The 17,110-nt window shown below is 40.0% G+C and overlaps 1 protein-coding gene across 4 annotated transcripts in view; it reads left to right on the plus strand.

Annotated features, from left to right (window-relative positions):
* The window catches only part of RREB1 (ras responsive element binding protein 1), a 127,832-nt gene extending 112,141 nt beyond the window's left edge, over nucleotides 1-15,691 (plus strand). For 3 of the 4 annotated variants that reach the window (XM_073631006.1, XM_073631007.1, XM_073631008.1), the window contains 4 exons: nucleotides 1,377-4,098; nucleotides 7,467-7,631; nucleotides 11,924-12,628; nucleotides 13,966-15,691. In XM_073631006.1, the coding sequence (XP_073487107.1) occupies nucleotides 1,377-4,098; nucleotides 7,467-7,631; nucleotides 11,924-12,628; nucleotides 13,966-14,192 (3,819 nt within the window). In that variant the 3' untranslated portion in view covers nucleotides 14,193-15,691. The remainder of the gene's footprint in view (nucleotides 1-1,376; nucleotides 4,099-7,466; nucleotides 7,632-11,923; nucleotides 12,629-13,965) is intronic. The other variant, XM_073631010.1, reaches the window with a different exon arrangement.
* Nucleotides 15,692-17,110: the final 1,419 nt, after the last annotated feature.

Below are 17,110 nucleotides of genomic sequence, written 5' to 3' on the forward strand. Positions count from 1 at the left end.
CTATATTTTTACACATTATCTTAGTGAGTACAAAGGCAATTATATATGTGTATAATAGGATCACATATATGAGTGTTAGAGTTGCATTCATTAGCTAAAATGTGTGTATGTAAACGTTTTAGTTACCTTTTAAACTAATAGTAATTTTGTTCAGTGATTTTTGGTTTGAGGCACTCTTTCCAGACATTATAGCCAGGTTGGTGACATCACAATATTATCCACTGCAGTTTAGCTGTACTGCTTGGTCACCGACCCACCTTTGTCTGCTGACTGAACAGTAAAGGAGCATCACTGCACAAGGACTGTAAAGGAGCATCACTACACAAATAAAGGAATCTCTCTGCTCTTCTGCTCTTTTCTATTGTTAGATTGACAGCACTATGCAATGCAGTGGAGCCTTACTGACTAACAGCGCTGCTTCTTTCTCTTTCAGTCTAGAGTACTGCTGTGTTGCATGAAACCAGTTTAAAGATAAATCCAATTTTTACTGGATGTTTAATAAATGCATAATTGAATCAACTTTGAACTTTCCTGTCTGGAGTGGAGCTTTAAATGCAGCCACATTTTATGTTAGATTTACAAAATTCAAGGAGTTTTTATGAATGCTATGCCGAATATACTATTATGCTATGTATTATGTTTTCATAATACAAAATAGATCATTTATAAGCTTCATACAGGCTGTTCTGTTACTTAGCTTTATTCAGGCTGTTCTGTTACTTGGAGCACTTCTCTTATACAGTGACAGCAGAGGGCACTGAGACAGACTGCCATGTGCAACTTTGACAGCAAGTCCTAAAGTCAGATTCATTCAAACCATCTGTCATTCATTGGACTGTAAGCAGTTCATACCTTAGATCCAGGCTGGATTGGTTTAAATCAATTTTATTCCCAAGTAATTATAACTAATTGCTTGGGCATCAGGAATAAAGTTAATCTTTGGGAGGGGCATGTCTTAGATATACTGCTGCTCCTGCACTAAGCTGCTATTTAAAAATGGAGAACAAAAGAAGATGGTCAGCTGTGTGTTTTGTGCAAAGGGCTAGATGCGGTGTATCACAGCAAGACATGCAATGCTCTTTGGGTTTCTATAGCAGTAAAGGGCTTATCATCCTAATCCCCAGTTCACAAGGCTTTAGATGGCATGTGGACAAAAAGAAAAAAATACTGGTCTGCCCTTAGACCCAGATAGACATTAACCCATCCACAGCCAGAGTAGGACATTCTATTTCTAGATATAAATATGTTTCTGAACGTTAATGTAAAATCAATGTGTGTATGCAAATGATTGTACCATATACACACTTTAGTCTATACAGTATAGTATTTTTTTGTTTTAAACACAATATTGAGTTGTCTTTTTGCCTGTGTCCTAGGTATGGTGTGAAACCAACTTGCGTAGATGCATCAGTGAATTGCACAGTTTTATCTGCGACTCCTGCAACAAGGCATTTCCAATGCCATCTGCTCTCAAACTGCACATGGAAAGCCACAAAGAAGATCAGGTAGCTAATGAGCACAAAACCGAAGACTCGTTTGAGGATAGTGAAGACAAGAAAACTTTCATGGAAGCCCTGGGTCTGCAGCACACCAAAGACACAAAGCCAGACAGTGAGGAGGACAATTCACTGGAAAGTGCCCATGGCACGCATATAGAAGCTATAAAGAGCAGCCTACCTCGTGAGCTTGGTAGCAGCACAACCGTGCTGAAGTTGTCCCCCATAGAAGCATCCTCTATGGGTGGACGTTTTGCAGTACTGCCACCAACAAGAGAGAACTTAAAATTGCTTTCTCTGCAGCCTTTTCAAAAGGGCTTTACTGTACAGCCTGACAACAGTATTGTAGTAAAACCAATCTCTGGAGAACTAGCTGATATTCAGCAAATATTAAAGATGGCTACTTCTGCATCTTCTCAGATCAGTCTTCCACCTTTGTCTAAAACTTCTCCTGCTGCTTTCAAATATATGCCACCTCTTAAGCCAAAGCCACCAGTGACCCCTCGTACGGTTGTTGCTGCCTCAACACCGCCATCTGTAGTTGCAAACCAGCAGGCCTCTCCAGGCTGTATCAGCCCAAGCCTTCCTCCCCCACCAATAAGATTAATAAAAAATACTGTGGAATCTTCCACAAGCGCTGTATATTTGCAATCCAGATCCGGAGTGACTTACAGTTCCTCTGCTCAGAATTCCCAAGTAACCACCTCCGAATCGGTGAGTCAGCAAGATCTGAAGACTCAACTAGAACAGGACAGTATTATAGAAGCCTTTTTGCCTTTGGATTTGGAGGCAAAGATCAAACAAGAAGGAGTTGAAGGAGATTTGAAATCAAATATTCCTGGATCAAATGGCAAGAAACCAACCCAAGCTAAAAAAGTATTGTATCCTTGCAGTTTCTGTGATCAGGTATTTACATTCTCCGGTGTATTGAGGGCTCATATACGTACTCACTTGGGGATATCGCCTTATCAGTGTAATATCTGTGATTATATTGCAGCTGACAAAGCAGCACTGATACGACATCTTCGAACACACAGTGGTGAGAGGCCATACGTATGTAAAATCTGTCAGTACCCTTTTACTGTTAAAGCAAACTGCGAGCGACACCTGCGTAAAAAGCATTTAAAAGTCACCAGAAAAGATATAGAAAAAAACATTGACTATGTATCTACAAACAAATCTGAAATGGTTGATGCTGTCTGTTCTCCAGACACTGTTTGCAAATGCTGTGGAGAGGACTTAAAAAGCTATCGTGCCCTTCATATACATATGAGGAGTCACACCAACTTTCAGAAAAAGAAACCGTTTCAGTGCAAAGAGTGCGGCACTGCCTTTTCTGCCAAAAGAAACTGCATTCACCACATTCTTAAACAGCACCAGCATGTACAAGAGAAAGAAATAGAGAACCATGTTTTATTATGTGCAGCCTGTAGTCCAGAGCAAACTAGATCAGACACTCCACTTTTGGAGGAAAGCACTTACCTTGAGCGGAAAGCAACCACATCTTATGTGGAACCACAAAATGGATTTCTTCAGGGAGGGGTATCTACTTTTAAACTTGAACCTACTGCCAGTTTTCCTATGGAGCTTGATGAGCCCTTGGACTTTTCTCAAAAGAACAAGAACCCTACTGGGTTCCAACAAGTGAAGGAGGAGCACATCTACGACTTGTCTCTCGCCTCTTATGATTCCTCTATGGAACCCATTGACCTGTCCATGCCCAAATATTCAAAAAAGGACAAAGATAACTCACAAGTGCAAGCAAAGACACAAGAGCAAGTAAGTGGCCCCATTGGCCAACAGTACAATTGCGAGCCATGCCCATTTCCCTTAAGTGCCAATGAAATTCTAGAGAAAGCTGCAGCTATTACACATTCCAAACCAGTGAAAACCCCTGTGCATTTGACTGTCCCAGTCATTTCCCCTGCTGTTCTTGGAAGTGCAACTATCCTTCGTCCTTTGAGGCCTAAGCCACCTCCTCTCTTGCCAAAGCCATCAGTTTCTAAAGAACTACCACCCCTGGCTTCCCTTGCACAGATCATTTCTTCTGTATCTTCTGCTTCTACTTTACTGAAAACAGATTTAACACCCACTTCTCAAGTTGCTGCCAACAACTCATCAGCCACTGACAAATCTGTGGCTTCCAATGCGACAATCCATCAGAAAGAACCCATGGTTTCCAGCGATGCTTCTCAAAGTAGTAGAAATTCTGTAAGCCCAGCTGATGTCCGTACAGCTGCTGCTTTAGTCATAGGAGCAAAGAAAAGGGGCAGAAAGAAAGGAACAAAAAATAAACCTAAAGTGACTGCTGGTGTAGTGACTGCTGGTGTCGACCTGGAATCAAGTGGTGAGTTTGCAAGTGTTGAGAAAATGTTGGCCACAACTGACACTAACAAATTCAGCCCTTATCTGCAATCCACTGATCACATTAAAGATGCTATGGACAAAAATGGCACCAGTGAGGATGAGAGAGATAGTGGTGAAGAAAAAAGAGGAAAGAGAAACTCTTACTCAAACTCCTTACAAAAAATAACTTGCCCTTACTGTCCTCGTGTTTTCCCCTGGGCCAGCTCCCTCCAGAGACATATGCTCACTCACACAGGTAAGAGATTCTAGACTGCTACAATGTTTCTTAGGCATGCTGTTTAAATTAAGCACCCAAAATATAGTGACTCTTTTACTTTGGCAGTCATGAACTTTAACCTGTACTAAGCAGGCAGGTAGGTTTCTTTTATTAGAGAAGAGACCTTGCATGTCTCTTAGCAAAAAAAAGAGCCTTCCTGTTCACATCTTTTTAATTAGCAGCTTAAAAGAATGGGTTTTGGGTAAAATTAAAAATGATACTCACCTAGGTGGATGCAGTATCGATTCCCCGCTGGTTCTGCACAGAGAACTGAGCGATCAAACACCTCAATTGTTCTGTTCTCTTTCTGAGGAGAAAGCCATGACTGTCAGTCACCGGCTCTCTGCTCTGCCCCTCCAGCGCTCACTGGCACAATGGGCTGTAGGGGGGCGTACTCAAGCTCTTGGCCGATTGCTGAGAGGCTACCAGTCCAGGCTTCTGGGCAGGTCCCAACCATATGGTCGGGATCTTTTTTTAGCGCCTGGACCAGCTCTGTGACATCAGCGGACTTCAGCCCGTTGTCGGCTGAAAACAGGTCACAGGAGTGGGGAACGAACTGCGACCCATAGGAGAAGTATAGCCAAAATAGCTTTGGCTATGCTTCTCTTTTAAGGTCCCGCTTTTACTGGTTTACCAAACTATCACAGTAGGCAGTGTGCTCTCAGCTAATCTTTCATACCTTCAAATGACTGGTGTAATAGCTGGTCACATGCAGCACCATGGCCACTGCAGATGTAAATATAGGCCAAGGTGGCTCCATCTTCAGTTAAAAGGGTAGGAGGGTTTAGTTCTGCTTTAATTTCTTGTTCCCTGCCAGTTACAGTAAACATACTAAAGTCAGAGACAGCTGGCATATTTAGGGCTCATGAACCTAAATACAGGTGTATGGGTGTATAGTATAACATATGCCTGTATTTACAGTGCCCGTGAACCCCACCTGATGTGTACTTCTGCCCTTAGGTCTGTATTGACATAATGCACAGTACACAAGTATATGCCTGTAAATGCTGGACCTTGTATTTACGGGTACTCGTGTAAGGGCAAAATATCCCAAACTCAGAAGCTCCCGCCCACCCATATGTCTGTATTTACATCTGTGTGCAATGATGACAATGGCAGCCTGCATAGTAATCTTAGTTTATTCCAATAAAAGATTTGTATATGTATGTTAAAAAAAATCTGTTAGCCATGTCATGAAATAATCTTTTTAGTGAGATCCTCAACCTCCACTGCAGCAGTAGAGTTTTGGTCAATGATATGGGTGAAACACATGACCATCTACAATATTCTGAGCTGCGCTAAAACGCTCTACTTCACCCACATGTAAATATATACATATGGCATACGAAATGCATTTTAAAAAAAAACCATGAGCAATAAAAAAAAAAAAAAGCAGAAAAAAAGTCCACATGTCAGAAAGTCCTCTTATCAGAAGTTCATATCAAAGCCAGAGCATCAAAGTTGGTTCTCCACCACCAATATAATGGAAAATCTGTGCATCAGAAGCCAACACCTCAATGGTAAAAATACACGCTTACCAGTTAAACATGACCATATGGTCACAAAGGGCCAATTCAAATTGCATTGGGGTCACCACACTTCCCTTGGCATAATCCTCGAGGTGACCAGGATTCTTACTATACATGACCAAATGGTCACAAAGAGCCCATTCAAATTGCATTGGGGTCACCACACTTCCCTTGGCATAATCCTCAAGGTGGCCAGGATTCTTACAGAGATGGTCCGCACATTGCCATTCCAGCTTCCCTGGATTAGGCAGCAGCACTGCACAGCGCTCGAATAACGTTATGAAGGGAGAGTGAGGAGGATGGAGTATGTGCTCAGAAGACAGGCAGCAATGATAATAGAGCGTACAGTGCGGTCACTATCCTCCCCGGCACAGCAGCAGCTCCGCCTAGGGATGTGTGGGATAGTCTGGGGCTCTCGGCCTCCTTCTCGGTCTGGCTCCTGTGCCCTGACTCCTCCTCTCCACATCCAGCTTCACAGCCTGCTGACTGGACAGTGAAGGAGCAACGCCCCATATGCAGTGCATATACAGGCACCAAATCGCTTGGCACCGCAGTACAATGCAGTTTGGCTCTTTGAAAAGAAGTGCATGCACTACTCTTTATGCGTTTGGGAATGCATACACATGTTCTGTTTCATCAACGTGTGAACAGGCCTCAAGACAAATAACGATGCTTACATTAGGTGATTAGGATTACCAAAATTCTGGTACCATATGAGCGTTTCGTACTTTGTTCTAGCTTTCACAAAATGTGTCCACAGCACACTTAGAGAGATATATAAAACTCAGCGCAATCAAGCAAAACTAACCCATATACATAGCATATAAATCACTTTCAAATGCATGAATAATAAATCCGTGTGACTAAAAAACAAAATATAAAGTGCCAACTCCAAAATGCAGTGCAACATCCACTTCTATGCAAATGATATTTTTAGTGCAATTTTTAGTGTGGGAACACATGACAACAGCTGCAGCAATGATTTGTGATATTTATTATTTATTTAATTTGGTTCTCAATTTGCATGGTAGGGCGGGAGACTCTTGTAAAGTATAAACTTAGAGAGATAGTCCAAGTTATAATAATAATCTTGATTATTAAAAAATATTTGAAATAGTGCATACAACCCACATCACATATTCATATGAAAGATTACCCATACAATACATAGTAACATAAACATTAAAGACTTAGAGTATATTCAAATAAAAAAAATCTCTGAAACGCGAACAATCCCAATTGAATAAAATATAACCCATAATGCAGCATGACATAATAGTTCTGTTTAGAAGAGGCATAGGTCAGTCTGGAGTCTGTGTGATTGGTACTATTGTATCCCGAAAGATTGTGATTTGACAGAAAGGAGATTTGCCTCATTCCTGCAGTACAAAGGGAGACATGGATATCCATGTAATTAGGCAAAGTGTGATCACATGACAGCTTGGAAGTAAGGACTGGTCTATGTGATCTCCTAATGAAGATTTAGCTGTTAATTAGCAGCAAAACGAACAACTCAAAACAGATTAAAGCAGAGTGGGTTTTCATAATGCTGCTTTTGTGTCCCGGCTAGAGAGGCTCTCTTGTTCTAAAGGGTATTGTTGCCCTCCCTTCTCCCTCCTCTTTTGCTTCAACCCACAAAACTCCTGACTTATGTGTCAAGTTATTTCTATAAAATTACTAGATAGTGCATTTATCTATCTCCATATCATCTGGTACCTCCCATCGTGGGATCTGTTTCTCTGCATTGTTTTGATTTTGAAGAAACCATCAGATTAAGTAAACCATTAGGTCAACTAAATACTTTGTTTCCTGCTCCAGGTCAGAAACCCTATCCCTGTGCACAATGCGATGCCTTCTTTTCTACCAAATCTAATTGTGAGCGCCATCTCTTACGCAAACATGGAGTTGCCAACCTCTCCTTGCGAAGAAACGGTCTTGTGGCCCATTCTAAAGAAAGTGATGCTGGATCACACGATAGCACAGGTAGCGCTTTCAACAAAGTGTAGGATTTTTTTTTTTTTTTTTAATTCGTTATTACTGTGAGGGGGAGAAGCATTCAGGGGTGTAAAAATATTTGATGGTGTAAATGTGCTTAAAAACAATGATGCATGCATGCATGCGTGCCTTTTATCATTTATTTCATTCTTCCTGTCCATCATACAAAAATTCTGTATGTCCTTTTGAAAACAAAACATTTAAACATGTATTGATCTGCACATTTAATGGGATTTCTAATTGACCTGCATTTTTATGTCCATACTGGACACTGCATCTTTGGTGCACGTTCAGCCCTGGGCCTCACAGCGTCATTGGTTTTTATGGTGAAGGCATAGGTTTTGGGGTTTTTTAATTTTATTGAAAGTAGAACATTTTAAAGTATATCTAAACTCAAGAATAAAAATGTAATATACTGTAGCATACCAGTCCTGATGTGCATTTGTTTTCTTGCTGTTTCTGCTAAAAATGCATGTCCTTGTAAATTCCTGTGCACTGAACTGCTATATCAAACAGTGTTATCAGCTATTATCTGTGAACTACAAAAAAAAATAAAAAATGCCTCCCTGTGTAAAGGTGGCCTTACACACCTCAATTTGTGATTTAATGAGGTATGAGCAATCGTAAACGGGCGATTCCTTATTGAATAAATTCTCATTAACCACTTGCCTACCAGGCCAATTCTGACATTTCTCTCCTACATGTAAAAATCATAATTTTTTTTGCTAGAAAATTACATAGAACCCCCAAAATTATATATGTTTTTTTTTTAGCAAAGACCCTAGAGAATACAATGGCGGTCATTGCAACTTTTTATCTCGCACGGTATTTTTCAAATGCATTTTTTTGGGGAAAAAAACAGTTTTGTGCTTTAAAAAAAAAAAAAACAAAACCATAAAGTTAGCCCAATGTTTTTGCATAATGTGAAAAATGAAGTTACGCCGAGTAAATAGATATCTAACATGTCACGCTTCAAAATTGCACACGCTCGTGGAATGGCGCCAAACTTCGCTACTTAAAAATCCCCTTAGGCAACGCTTTAAACATTTTTACTGGTTACATGTTTTGAGTTACAGAGGAGGTCTAGGGCCAAAATTATTGCTCTCGCTCTAACGTTCGTGGCGATACCTCACATGTGTGGTTTGAACACCGTTTTCATATGTGGGCGGGACTTATGCGTTCGCTTCTGCGTGCGAGCTCACGGGGACAGGGGCGCTTTTAAAAAAAAAAAAAAAATTTTAATTAATTTTACTTTATTTTAGCTTGACACTTTTTTTTTTTTCCCCCAAAAAATTTTTTTGAACACTTTTATTTCTATTACAAGGAATGTAAACATCCCTTGTAATAGGAATATGGCATGACAGGTCCTCTTTACAGTGAGATGTGGGGTCTTATTGACCCCATATCTCACCTCTAGGCTGGGAAGCCTGAAATAAAAAACAAAAGATCACTGCTTCCCAGCCGAAGTGGCTTTTTTTTTTAATACAAAGGGCGGGCGTGAGGTCATAACATCGCGCCCGGCCTCCGAACGATCATAGAGACTCCGGCGACCATCCAGTCCGCCGGAAATCTCTATGCTCAACATCCGGGGCCGGCGGATCCTGTGTCCGACTCACCAATTGTAGTGGTGAGTCGGTAAAGGCATCGGAGGTCGGCGGGGGGGGCGTCCCCTTGCCTCCCGTAAGAACGATCAAGTGGAGGAACAGCCGTTATCGTTCTTATGGTGCACAGATTCGCCGGCTGTAAAAGACGATATCTGAATGATGCCTGTAGCTACAAGCATCATTCAGACATCCCCGCTCAAAGCCGAGGATGTCATTTGGCGTACGGCGGTGGGGAAGCGGTTAAACCCATACTATGAAAAACTCTTTTTACATGCTATATAACAGAGTGTTCATACTCACAAAGCCACCAAAGCATTTGAATTTGATTGGTGTAGAATGGAATATACCTGGTTGATCCTGCCTTCAGCTGTCCCTCCCATATTCACCCCACTGCAGGCTGAGATTGTGTAGACCAGCTGGCGTCTTCTATGGAGCATGCTCAGTTTCAGTTCCCTTCTAGGCACTTAAGTTACTCGTTTTTCTTATCTTTGCAACCCACGGGACTATAGTCACACATCTGGGTGAATAAATAACACCCCCCCCCCATTTCCTCTTATTGCTGAATACTATGGTGATAGGAAACCATGTGCTGATTGATTGCATATACTAAGAAACTCACACAAATGCTTAGTTTAAATCTAAATCAGTATTCAATATATCAAATGTAATTGCTAATACCTGTAAAGTAAAAAAAAAACCTTGGATGCAGATGCAACAGAGAGAAAACTAGTGTCATCTCTGACTCCACCTACACCATATTTTAAGCACTTGCGGGCTGGCCTCTAGCAGTTTTACTGCTACAGGGCGGACACTGTGCGCAAGATCACATGTACATATACATACGTGATCCTGCATTTCCGGGTAGGGGGCACAAATGGGTGCCGCTGCCAGCTTGCTCCCGATGTGTGTAATCACAACGGGTACCGTGGACTCGATGTCCGCTGGGCATTCACCGATCATCAGCCACAGAGACAGAACTGCAGAGGAGGGAAGGCATGGATCTTGTGTCTCTGCAAAGCAGGGATTAGGATCCATGTCTTCCCATAGTAAAAGCACCTCCCACACTGTAGTAAAACACAGGCTAGGCGCACAGTTAACCCTTTGATCGCCCCTGATGTTAACCCCTTCTCGATCAGTGTCATTAGTACAGTGACAGTGCATATTTTTAGCACTGATCTTTGTATTGGTGTCACTGGTTCCTAAAGTGTCAAAATCGTCAGTTGGTGTCAGAATGTCCGCCGCAATACCGCAGTCCCGCTATAAGTCGTTGATCCCCGCTATTACTAGTAGAGAAAAAAAAATATCCCATAGTTTGTAGACGCTATAACTTTTGCGCAAACCAATCAATATACGCTTATTGGGTTTTTTTTTTTTACCAAAAATATGTAGCAGAATACATATTGGCCTAAACTGATGAAGAAATGTTGATTTTTTTTTTTTTTTTCTTTTCAATTTTTTTTATTGGATAGGTTTTATAGCAGAAAGTAAAAAAAAAAAAAAAGTTTTCAACATTTTCTGTCCGTTTTTTTGTTTATAAAATAAAAAACACAGAGGTGATCAAATACCACCAATAGAACTATTTGTGGGGGAAAAAGGACATACATTTTATTTGGGTACAGTGTCGCACGACCGCGCAATTGTTAAAATAATACAGTACCATATTGCAAAAAATGGACTTGTCAGGAAGGGGGGTAAATCTTCCGGAGGTCAAGTAGTTAATGCACAAAAATACACATTTCATGTTTGATAGACTTATTGGGAGCTGTAAAACAGTTATTTAAAATTTTTTATCTAATTTGAATTGCTGTTCTGAAACTGACTGTTTTTTTAGTCATGTGACTGGCAGAGCACCAATCAGGGCTGGCCACACAAAGACACGCTATAGAGAGCATACATCAGCAGAGTAATAGAAGCCCCTCCCAAATATCCTTCCCTGTAGATGCCAAAGAACAGGGAAAAATCATGTGATCACACAACAGTACTGCAGGAATAAGGTGCTTAAAGGATTTTAAAAAAATTCCACTGGCATGATATATATGATTTATGTGAATGACTTATGGCAATTTGCACTTGTCTGTTTAGTATCAATTTAAAATATTGAACAATGTAACACATGTTATCAATTGACAATAGAATCAAAAACATTGGATTAAACTGATCTGACACACGCACACAAATATTCATTCGATTTATCGGAATGTTTTATAAAATTATACTACAGCCGATCGATTTACCGGCGCCAAATTGACAAAAAGCTTGCTAAATTAATCAAACAGATGGTTTTTATGATTCTTCAATTTGAACTTTTAAATTTGAGCGATCAATGGAATGATCATTTTGAAACATGTAGCTACCTTAAGGGGGATCAGTAGAGAATGAGGGGTTTGTAGTCCAAGTTAGGAGTGCATCCTGACTCCTTAGATGTAGTCAGTGAACATTTTTACAGGAAGTGTGTTACTGACAGGATCACTAGAGGAGAATAAAGGAAAAATGTCAGGAAAAAAAGGAAAGTAATGCAGCCACCACATCTAAGGATTAGTAAACTGAAGTATATAACATTTTTGTTTTAGGTTTAGATTCACTTTAAATACTTGGAAAACAATAAACAAGTTTAGTAGCTGCAATGCTCGGTTTTCAAAGCACATTTCTTAAAAGTTGCCTTCTTTTTCTTTATAGATAGTCAATCTGATGGAGATTTATCAGCTGTTGAAGCTGATGTGCTAGATCTGACATCTGGGGACAGGGAAAAAGCAGAGCAAACTGAAGTTACAGAAAGCGAGCCGGTGTCCACGAACAAGCAGACTGAAAAACTAACACTAGATCAGGAGGTCAACCAGGATGAAGATGAACAGATAGAGGATGACGCTGTGAGCAACAAAAGCCTAGATCTCAATTTTGCAAGTAAGCTGATGGACTTCAAACTGTCGCCCAATGGGCAGGCTACGAGCAACTCTTGTGATATTTGTGGGAAGACCTTCAAGTTTCCGGCTACTTTAGGAAGACACAAGAAGGCACATTCATGTGAAAGCAATGATCAAGAGAAAAGCAGTGACCATGCATGCAAGGATCTGTCAACTCACACCTGTAACCCAGCTAATCAGGATCCCTCAAAGGAGACTGGAGACCAGGAAGAGGAGCTCCCGGTTGACTTAAAGGTGTCCAGATCTCCTGTGGAGAGTGAGCAAGTTGAACATATATTAGATGGTGAAGAAGTTCCTGAAGAGAAAGTAGAAAAGCCTTTGGACAAAAGTGATGATGACAAAGATTCCAAGACTGAGACTAAAGGGACAAAAGCGGACAAAAGAAAGAAGATCTGCACTGTCTGTAGTAAGCGTTTCTGGTCCCTCCAGGATCTCACAAGACACATGAGATCACACACAGGTTAGTCATTTCCAAGGGTTTCTCTATTTACATATATTAAATTGGAAGGAGACATCATTATCATAACTGTTCCTTGCATATTTTGCACTACCGGTGAGTGCACAAGTTAGAAGGTTAATGTGGTACACTTACACACAAACCACATCACATGGCTGTCCCAATTTTCTGTTTGACATGTTTCAGAAATCTACTATTTGGGACACAATCTTCAACTATCAGATCAATTAACTGTTCTTAAAATGTATGTGTATGTAGCTCAAATTATTTTTTCTTGGATAGAGTAAGGAATGAATGGAATCCTTGTCAAGTTAGGGTAGCTTCACATTGCCCCACTGCACTGTGGGCAAAGCGTGGCTAAACGGTGGTTTTTGTATGGGTTAGCTGTGCTTCCCCATGGACTTCTATTATGTCCCATGGTTTTGGTGTGCTTTCTGAAAGCACACCAAAAAGCATAACTATGGGTTAGCTGTGCTTTAGCAGGGAAGTGTGAAGCTGCCCCTTTTTGTTTTGCTGTCTCTGTTCTGTTAGGGGAGATTCCCCTTTATTTTAGGAATTGACAGGAAGTCTCCCCAAAGTTATGGGAATTCCCTTCTTTTATAGTTGTTACCAAAACTGGTGTCCCCTAACGTTCTGTTACAAAGACAAGAATCACCAGAATTAACAGATGAGTGAATCTCTTCAAGGGTGACACACCAATACAAACGTTACTGAACTTAACCCTTCCCTAAAGTAAAAAAAAAAGTCTCTACATTCTCTTTAAAGAGGAACTGCAGTCTGCTCACATAATTTGTAATAAAAACATCTTTGCCTTTCTGAAGCTTCCCTCCAACCACTTTGCATATTATTTTATATATACTGTGATTCTGTACTTGCCAAATATGCTGTAAAAAACTCCCTCCACGGAGTCTGGCTGCAGCCATTTTAACTGTGGGCAGCTGAAGCTGCTGCCTGTTCACTTCCTGGATTTACACAGACACACAGGGGCACACGGCCAGCTCTTCAGCCCTGCAGCTCTGATTGGCGCTCTTATGGCTCATCCCCCCTCCCTTCCTGGAAAACTCTCAGGAGAGTTAGAGAGAGAGCTGTGCATGGTGTCATAAGCCTAGACTTTTTACCAGACAAGAAACAGGAAGTGGACTGTATAAGGTATTTTCTGGCAGAAAAAAAATGTTTTAATATCCAAAGTTAAAACCACAAGGGCAGAAGATATATTAGGTGGAAAGTTGAAAAAATGACTGACGTTCCACTTTAAGTTTATAGTTTCCAATTTTTGGTTTGATTCACTCACCCAGACTGAACTATTTGTATCAATGTTTGAAATGTATTTTGTTTTGTAGGTGAGCGGCCTTACAAATGCCAGACATGTGAACGCACTTTTACTCTAAAGCACAGTCTGGTACGCCACCAGCGGATCCATCAGAAAGTAAAGGATATGAAGAGCCAGTGCAAGGACACTGATAAAGAGGAGAAACGGCTTAGGGGTGAGGAGGAAAGTGAAACTGAGTCCCTGCAGAGCAGCACAAATCATGCATCAGAAAATGAATGTGACACCATCAAGTCTTAACGGCCACGCTGCAAACAGAAGCAAAAAAAAGTGCTGCTGAGGAATCATCTCAAAAAAATGAAACTGCTCCTGGAAATAACAGCTCAAAGCCAGCAGTAGGGGTGGATGTTAAAGACACAGACATTTGAAGAAACTCCAATCGTAAATCTGTACAAAGCTCCAACAAGGAGTTTTAAAAAACCTGCATACATCTATTATCAGAGGGGTTCTTACCTGTTGTGGGAATGAAATGAGCCAGAGATGTGGAGGGGTTGTTACCCTTCTGAATTGCTATGACAGAATCATACTTACACTTGATCCACTTTAAGGATGTTTTGACAGCTATATGGGATTATGGCAGGCCATATCATGTGCCATAAACTTAAAGTGAAATGCAAACTTTACATGGATTTTGAGTGCCTTACTACTTTATTATATTTTGCTACCACACTTTTTCAATATACAGTTTTATATGTATGAGAAATTTAAATAATTATTCAAAAAAAGGACATTTTTCAGTAAAGCATTATTGTTTTTCTTTTACGTTTTGAAATCTTGTTTCCGTACACCAATCACTGTCTTTCCAGAGGTGGACATTTAAAGTCATGGAGAAAGCCATTCAGAGCTAAAGCCAATAACTGGAAAAACAATGAAAGCAACAGAGATGGTTTCATATAAGACCTCATTCATATTCATTCTTTAACCCACGTATGAGTCTTGGATTTTGCTAAGTGGACAATAGTGGAAGGAAGGAATGACATTCATCTGAGATGTGCTGAATGAGAATATTTACAAAATCAATGGTAGTTGCTACAACCAGGAAACATAAAAAGATTTATATCTCTGAACTGTACAACTTGATCTACACACAACGTGTCTGAATGGTGTTACTATTTAGTAGTTCTACCTCCGACATACACACAGAGGATTCAGTGGAAACTTTACCATCCATGGAACTGTCCACCCCTGCCTATGTCTTGATTCTGTTTGCTTGAATTCAACAGCTTACTAGTCTCTGCATTTTGCAGAACCGTTTGGGCAATATTTGCCTTTCAAAGTTTACCAGGTAACTTTTGAATCCTGGTAATAATAAATATGTATAAATAGAAAATTCTTGACTTTTTTTTTTTTTTTTATTCTTTAAATGTTAGCCTTTGGCAGTTCTCTTGCATTGCACCATTCCAACCCCGTTCTCAATAAAAGCGAGGCTGTGCACAATAGAGCAAGTGCAGACCTTGATGTGTCCCGTCATGGAGGTGGAGGAGGGCAGAGGTGGACTGTCAAACCAAGCAAAGAGTTCTGTCTTCCAGCATCGGATGCCTTAACCATCATGTCATGACCATCATGTTTCTTATGCAGGAATGTACTACTGGTGAAAAGGAGAAGCTACATTACAGTTTGTGCTATGGCGCTTGAAGATTAGCCCTGTTTAAAAAAAAAAAGTGTATGTAAATAGATATAAACTGTGTGTGAGTTGGTTATCTATGGATGTGGGTGTGTGTGTGTGTGTGTGTGTGTATATATATATATATATATATATATATATATATATATATATATATATATATATGTATATTTTGCATATATGTCTACACACAAATACAAATGTATATGGGAGATATATATATATATATATATATATATATATATATATATATATGCGTGTGTATGCATGTATGTGTGTATATGTATTATATATACATATACACACATATATATATATCTACTGTAACTGTGCAATTAGCCCTCTGCAGTTTGTTGCAATCTCCGAGATGTTGAACATGTTAAATATTTACTATTACATTACTATAGCCCTAATGCTTCCCTCTAGATCGCCTATGATTCTATAGCCATTAATATTTTTAATTTATTTTATTCAAAAGGCCATAATGACAACAGTAAGATAAATAAATAGGTCCTATACAGCCCATCATAGCAGAAGGCGGCTCTTTTGCACTTACCATCTGGCGCTTTTGCCTAGTGTTGACTGCAAAAAAAAAGGGCTTTTTTTTTTTTTTTTTGTAAACTGTGGTCAGCAGTTGAATTTGAACAGATCAGAGTCCCCATTATATTTAGCAAGCTGCAGTTCAAAAAACAGCCAGTAGAAGCCAATTGCAAAACAAGCGTGCTGCATTGTAAAAGCAAAGTAACTTTATGGAAAAGCGCATTGTGTATGTACTCTGCGTCCTAAACATTTCAGCTTTAGCCCAGGTTCACACTGACTGCGGGTTAGAAATCAGCCGAACTCATACGATTTCAAACTCGCATGTCAGTCTGACTTCAGAGACATCTGTGCGGGTTCCTGCACAGATGTCTTTTGAAATCACCCCTGCAGTCTCCAAAAGTAGTGCAGGAACTACTTTTGGGAATCGGTGCGGCATCGCAAAGTCAGCGTTGCACCGATTGGGACGGTGCTATTGCCGGCAATAGCCGCCGATTTGGCATTTGATTTGACATGTCAGATCGCATGCCAAATCGGCCCGATGTGAACCTGGGCTTAATGTCTACTGAGTCCAATTTTAATGCAAGTATAAATGTAAACTAGTAGAAAGGTTACACTCCCAGCTTCTGAAATAATAAAGGTGAGTAGTTTGTATTTGGAGGGAAGCATATTTTTATTTTTAGACCACTGCACCCATCCTTTTTTAAACTTCAGTAAGAATCTAAGCAAATTTGAGAGGGATCATTCAGTATAACACTGTCATTGTTATATGTGCAATGCATGACAATCAACTGAATGACCAGTGGAACAGAGCAGCAGCTATTGCAAAATACATTGTAATTATATGTAAATTAATATATTTCACTATGAGATGAGCAGTACAAAAAAGTTGACACAAATTACTAATTCTGATAGATGAAAAATCTGAACCAGTGGTTCACTTTTTTTTTTTTTTTTCCTTAGAGGTATTTTTATTAATCAATTTAAATCAAATTAA

This window comes from Aquarana catesbeiana, linkage group LG05 (genome assembly GCF_042186555.1).
Source record: "Aquarana catesbeiana isolate 2022-GZ linkage group LG05, ASM4218655v1, whole genome shotgun sequence".
Taxonomy (NCBI): Eukaryota; Metazoa; Chordata; class Amphibia; order Anura; family Ranidae; genus Aquarana; species Aquarana catesbeiana.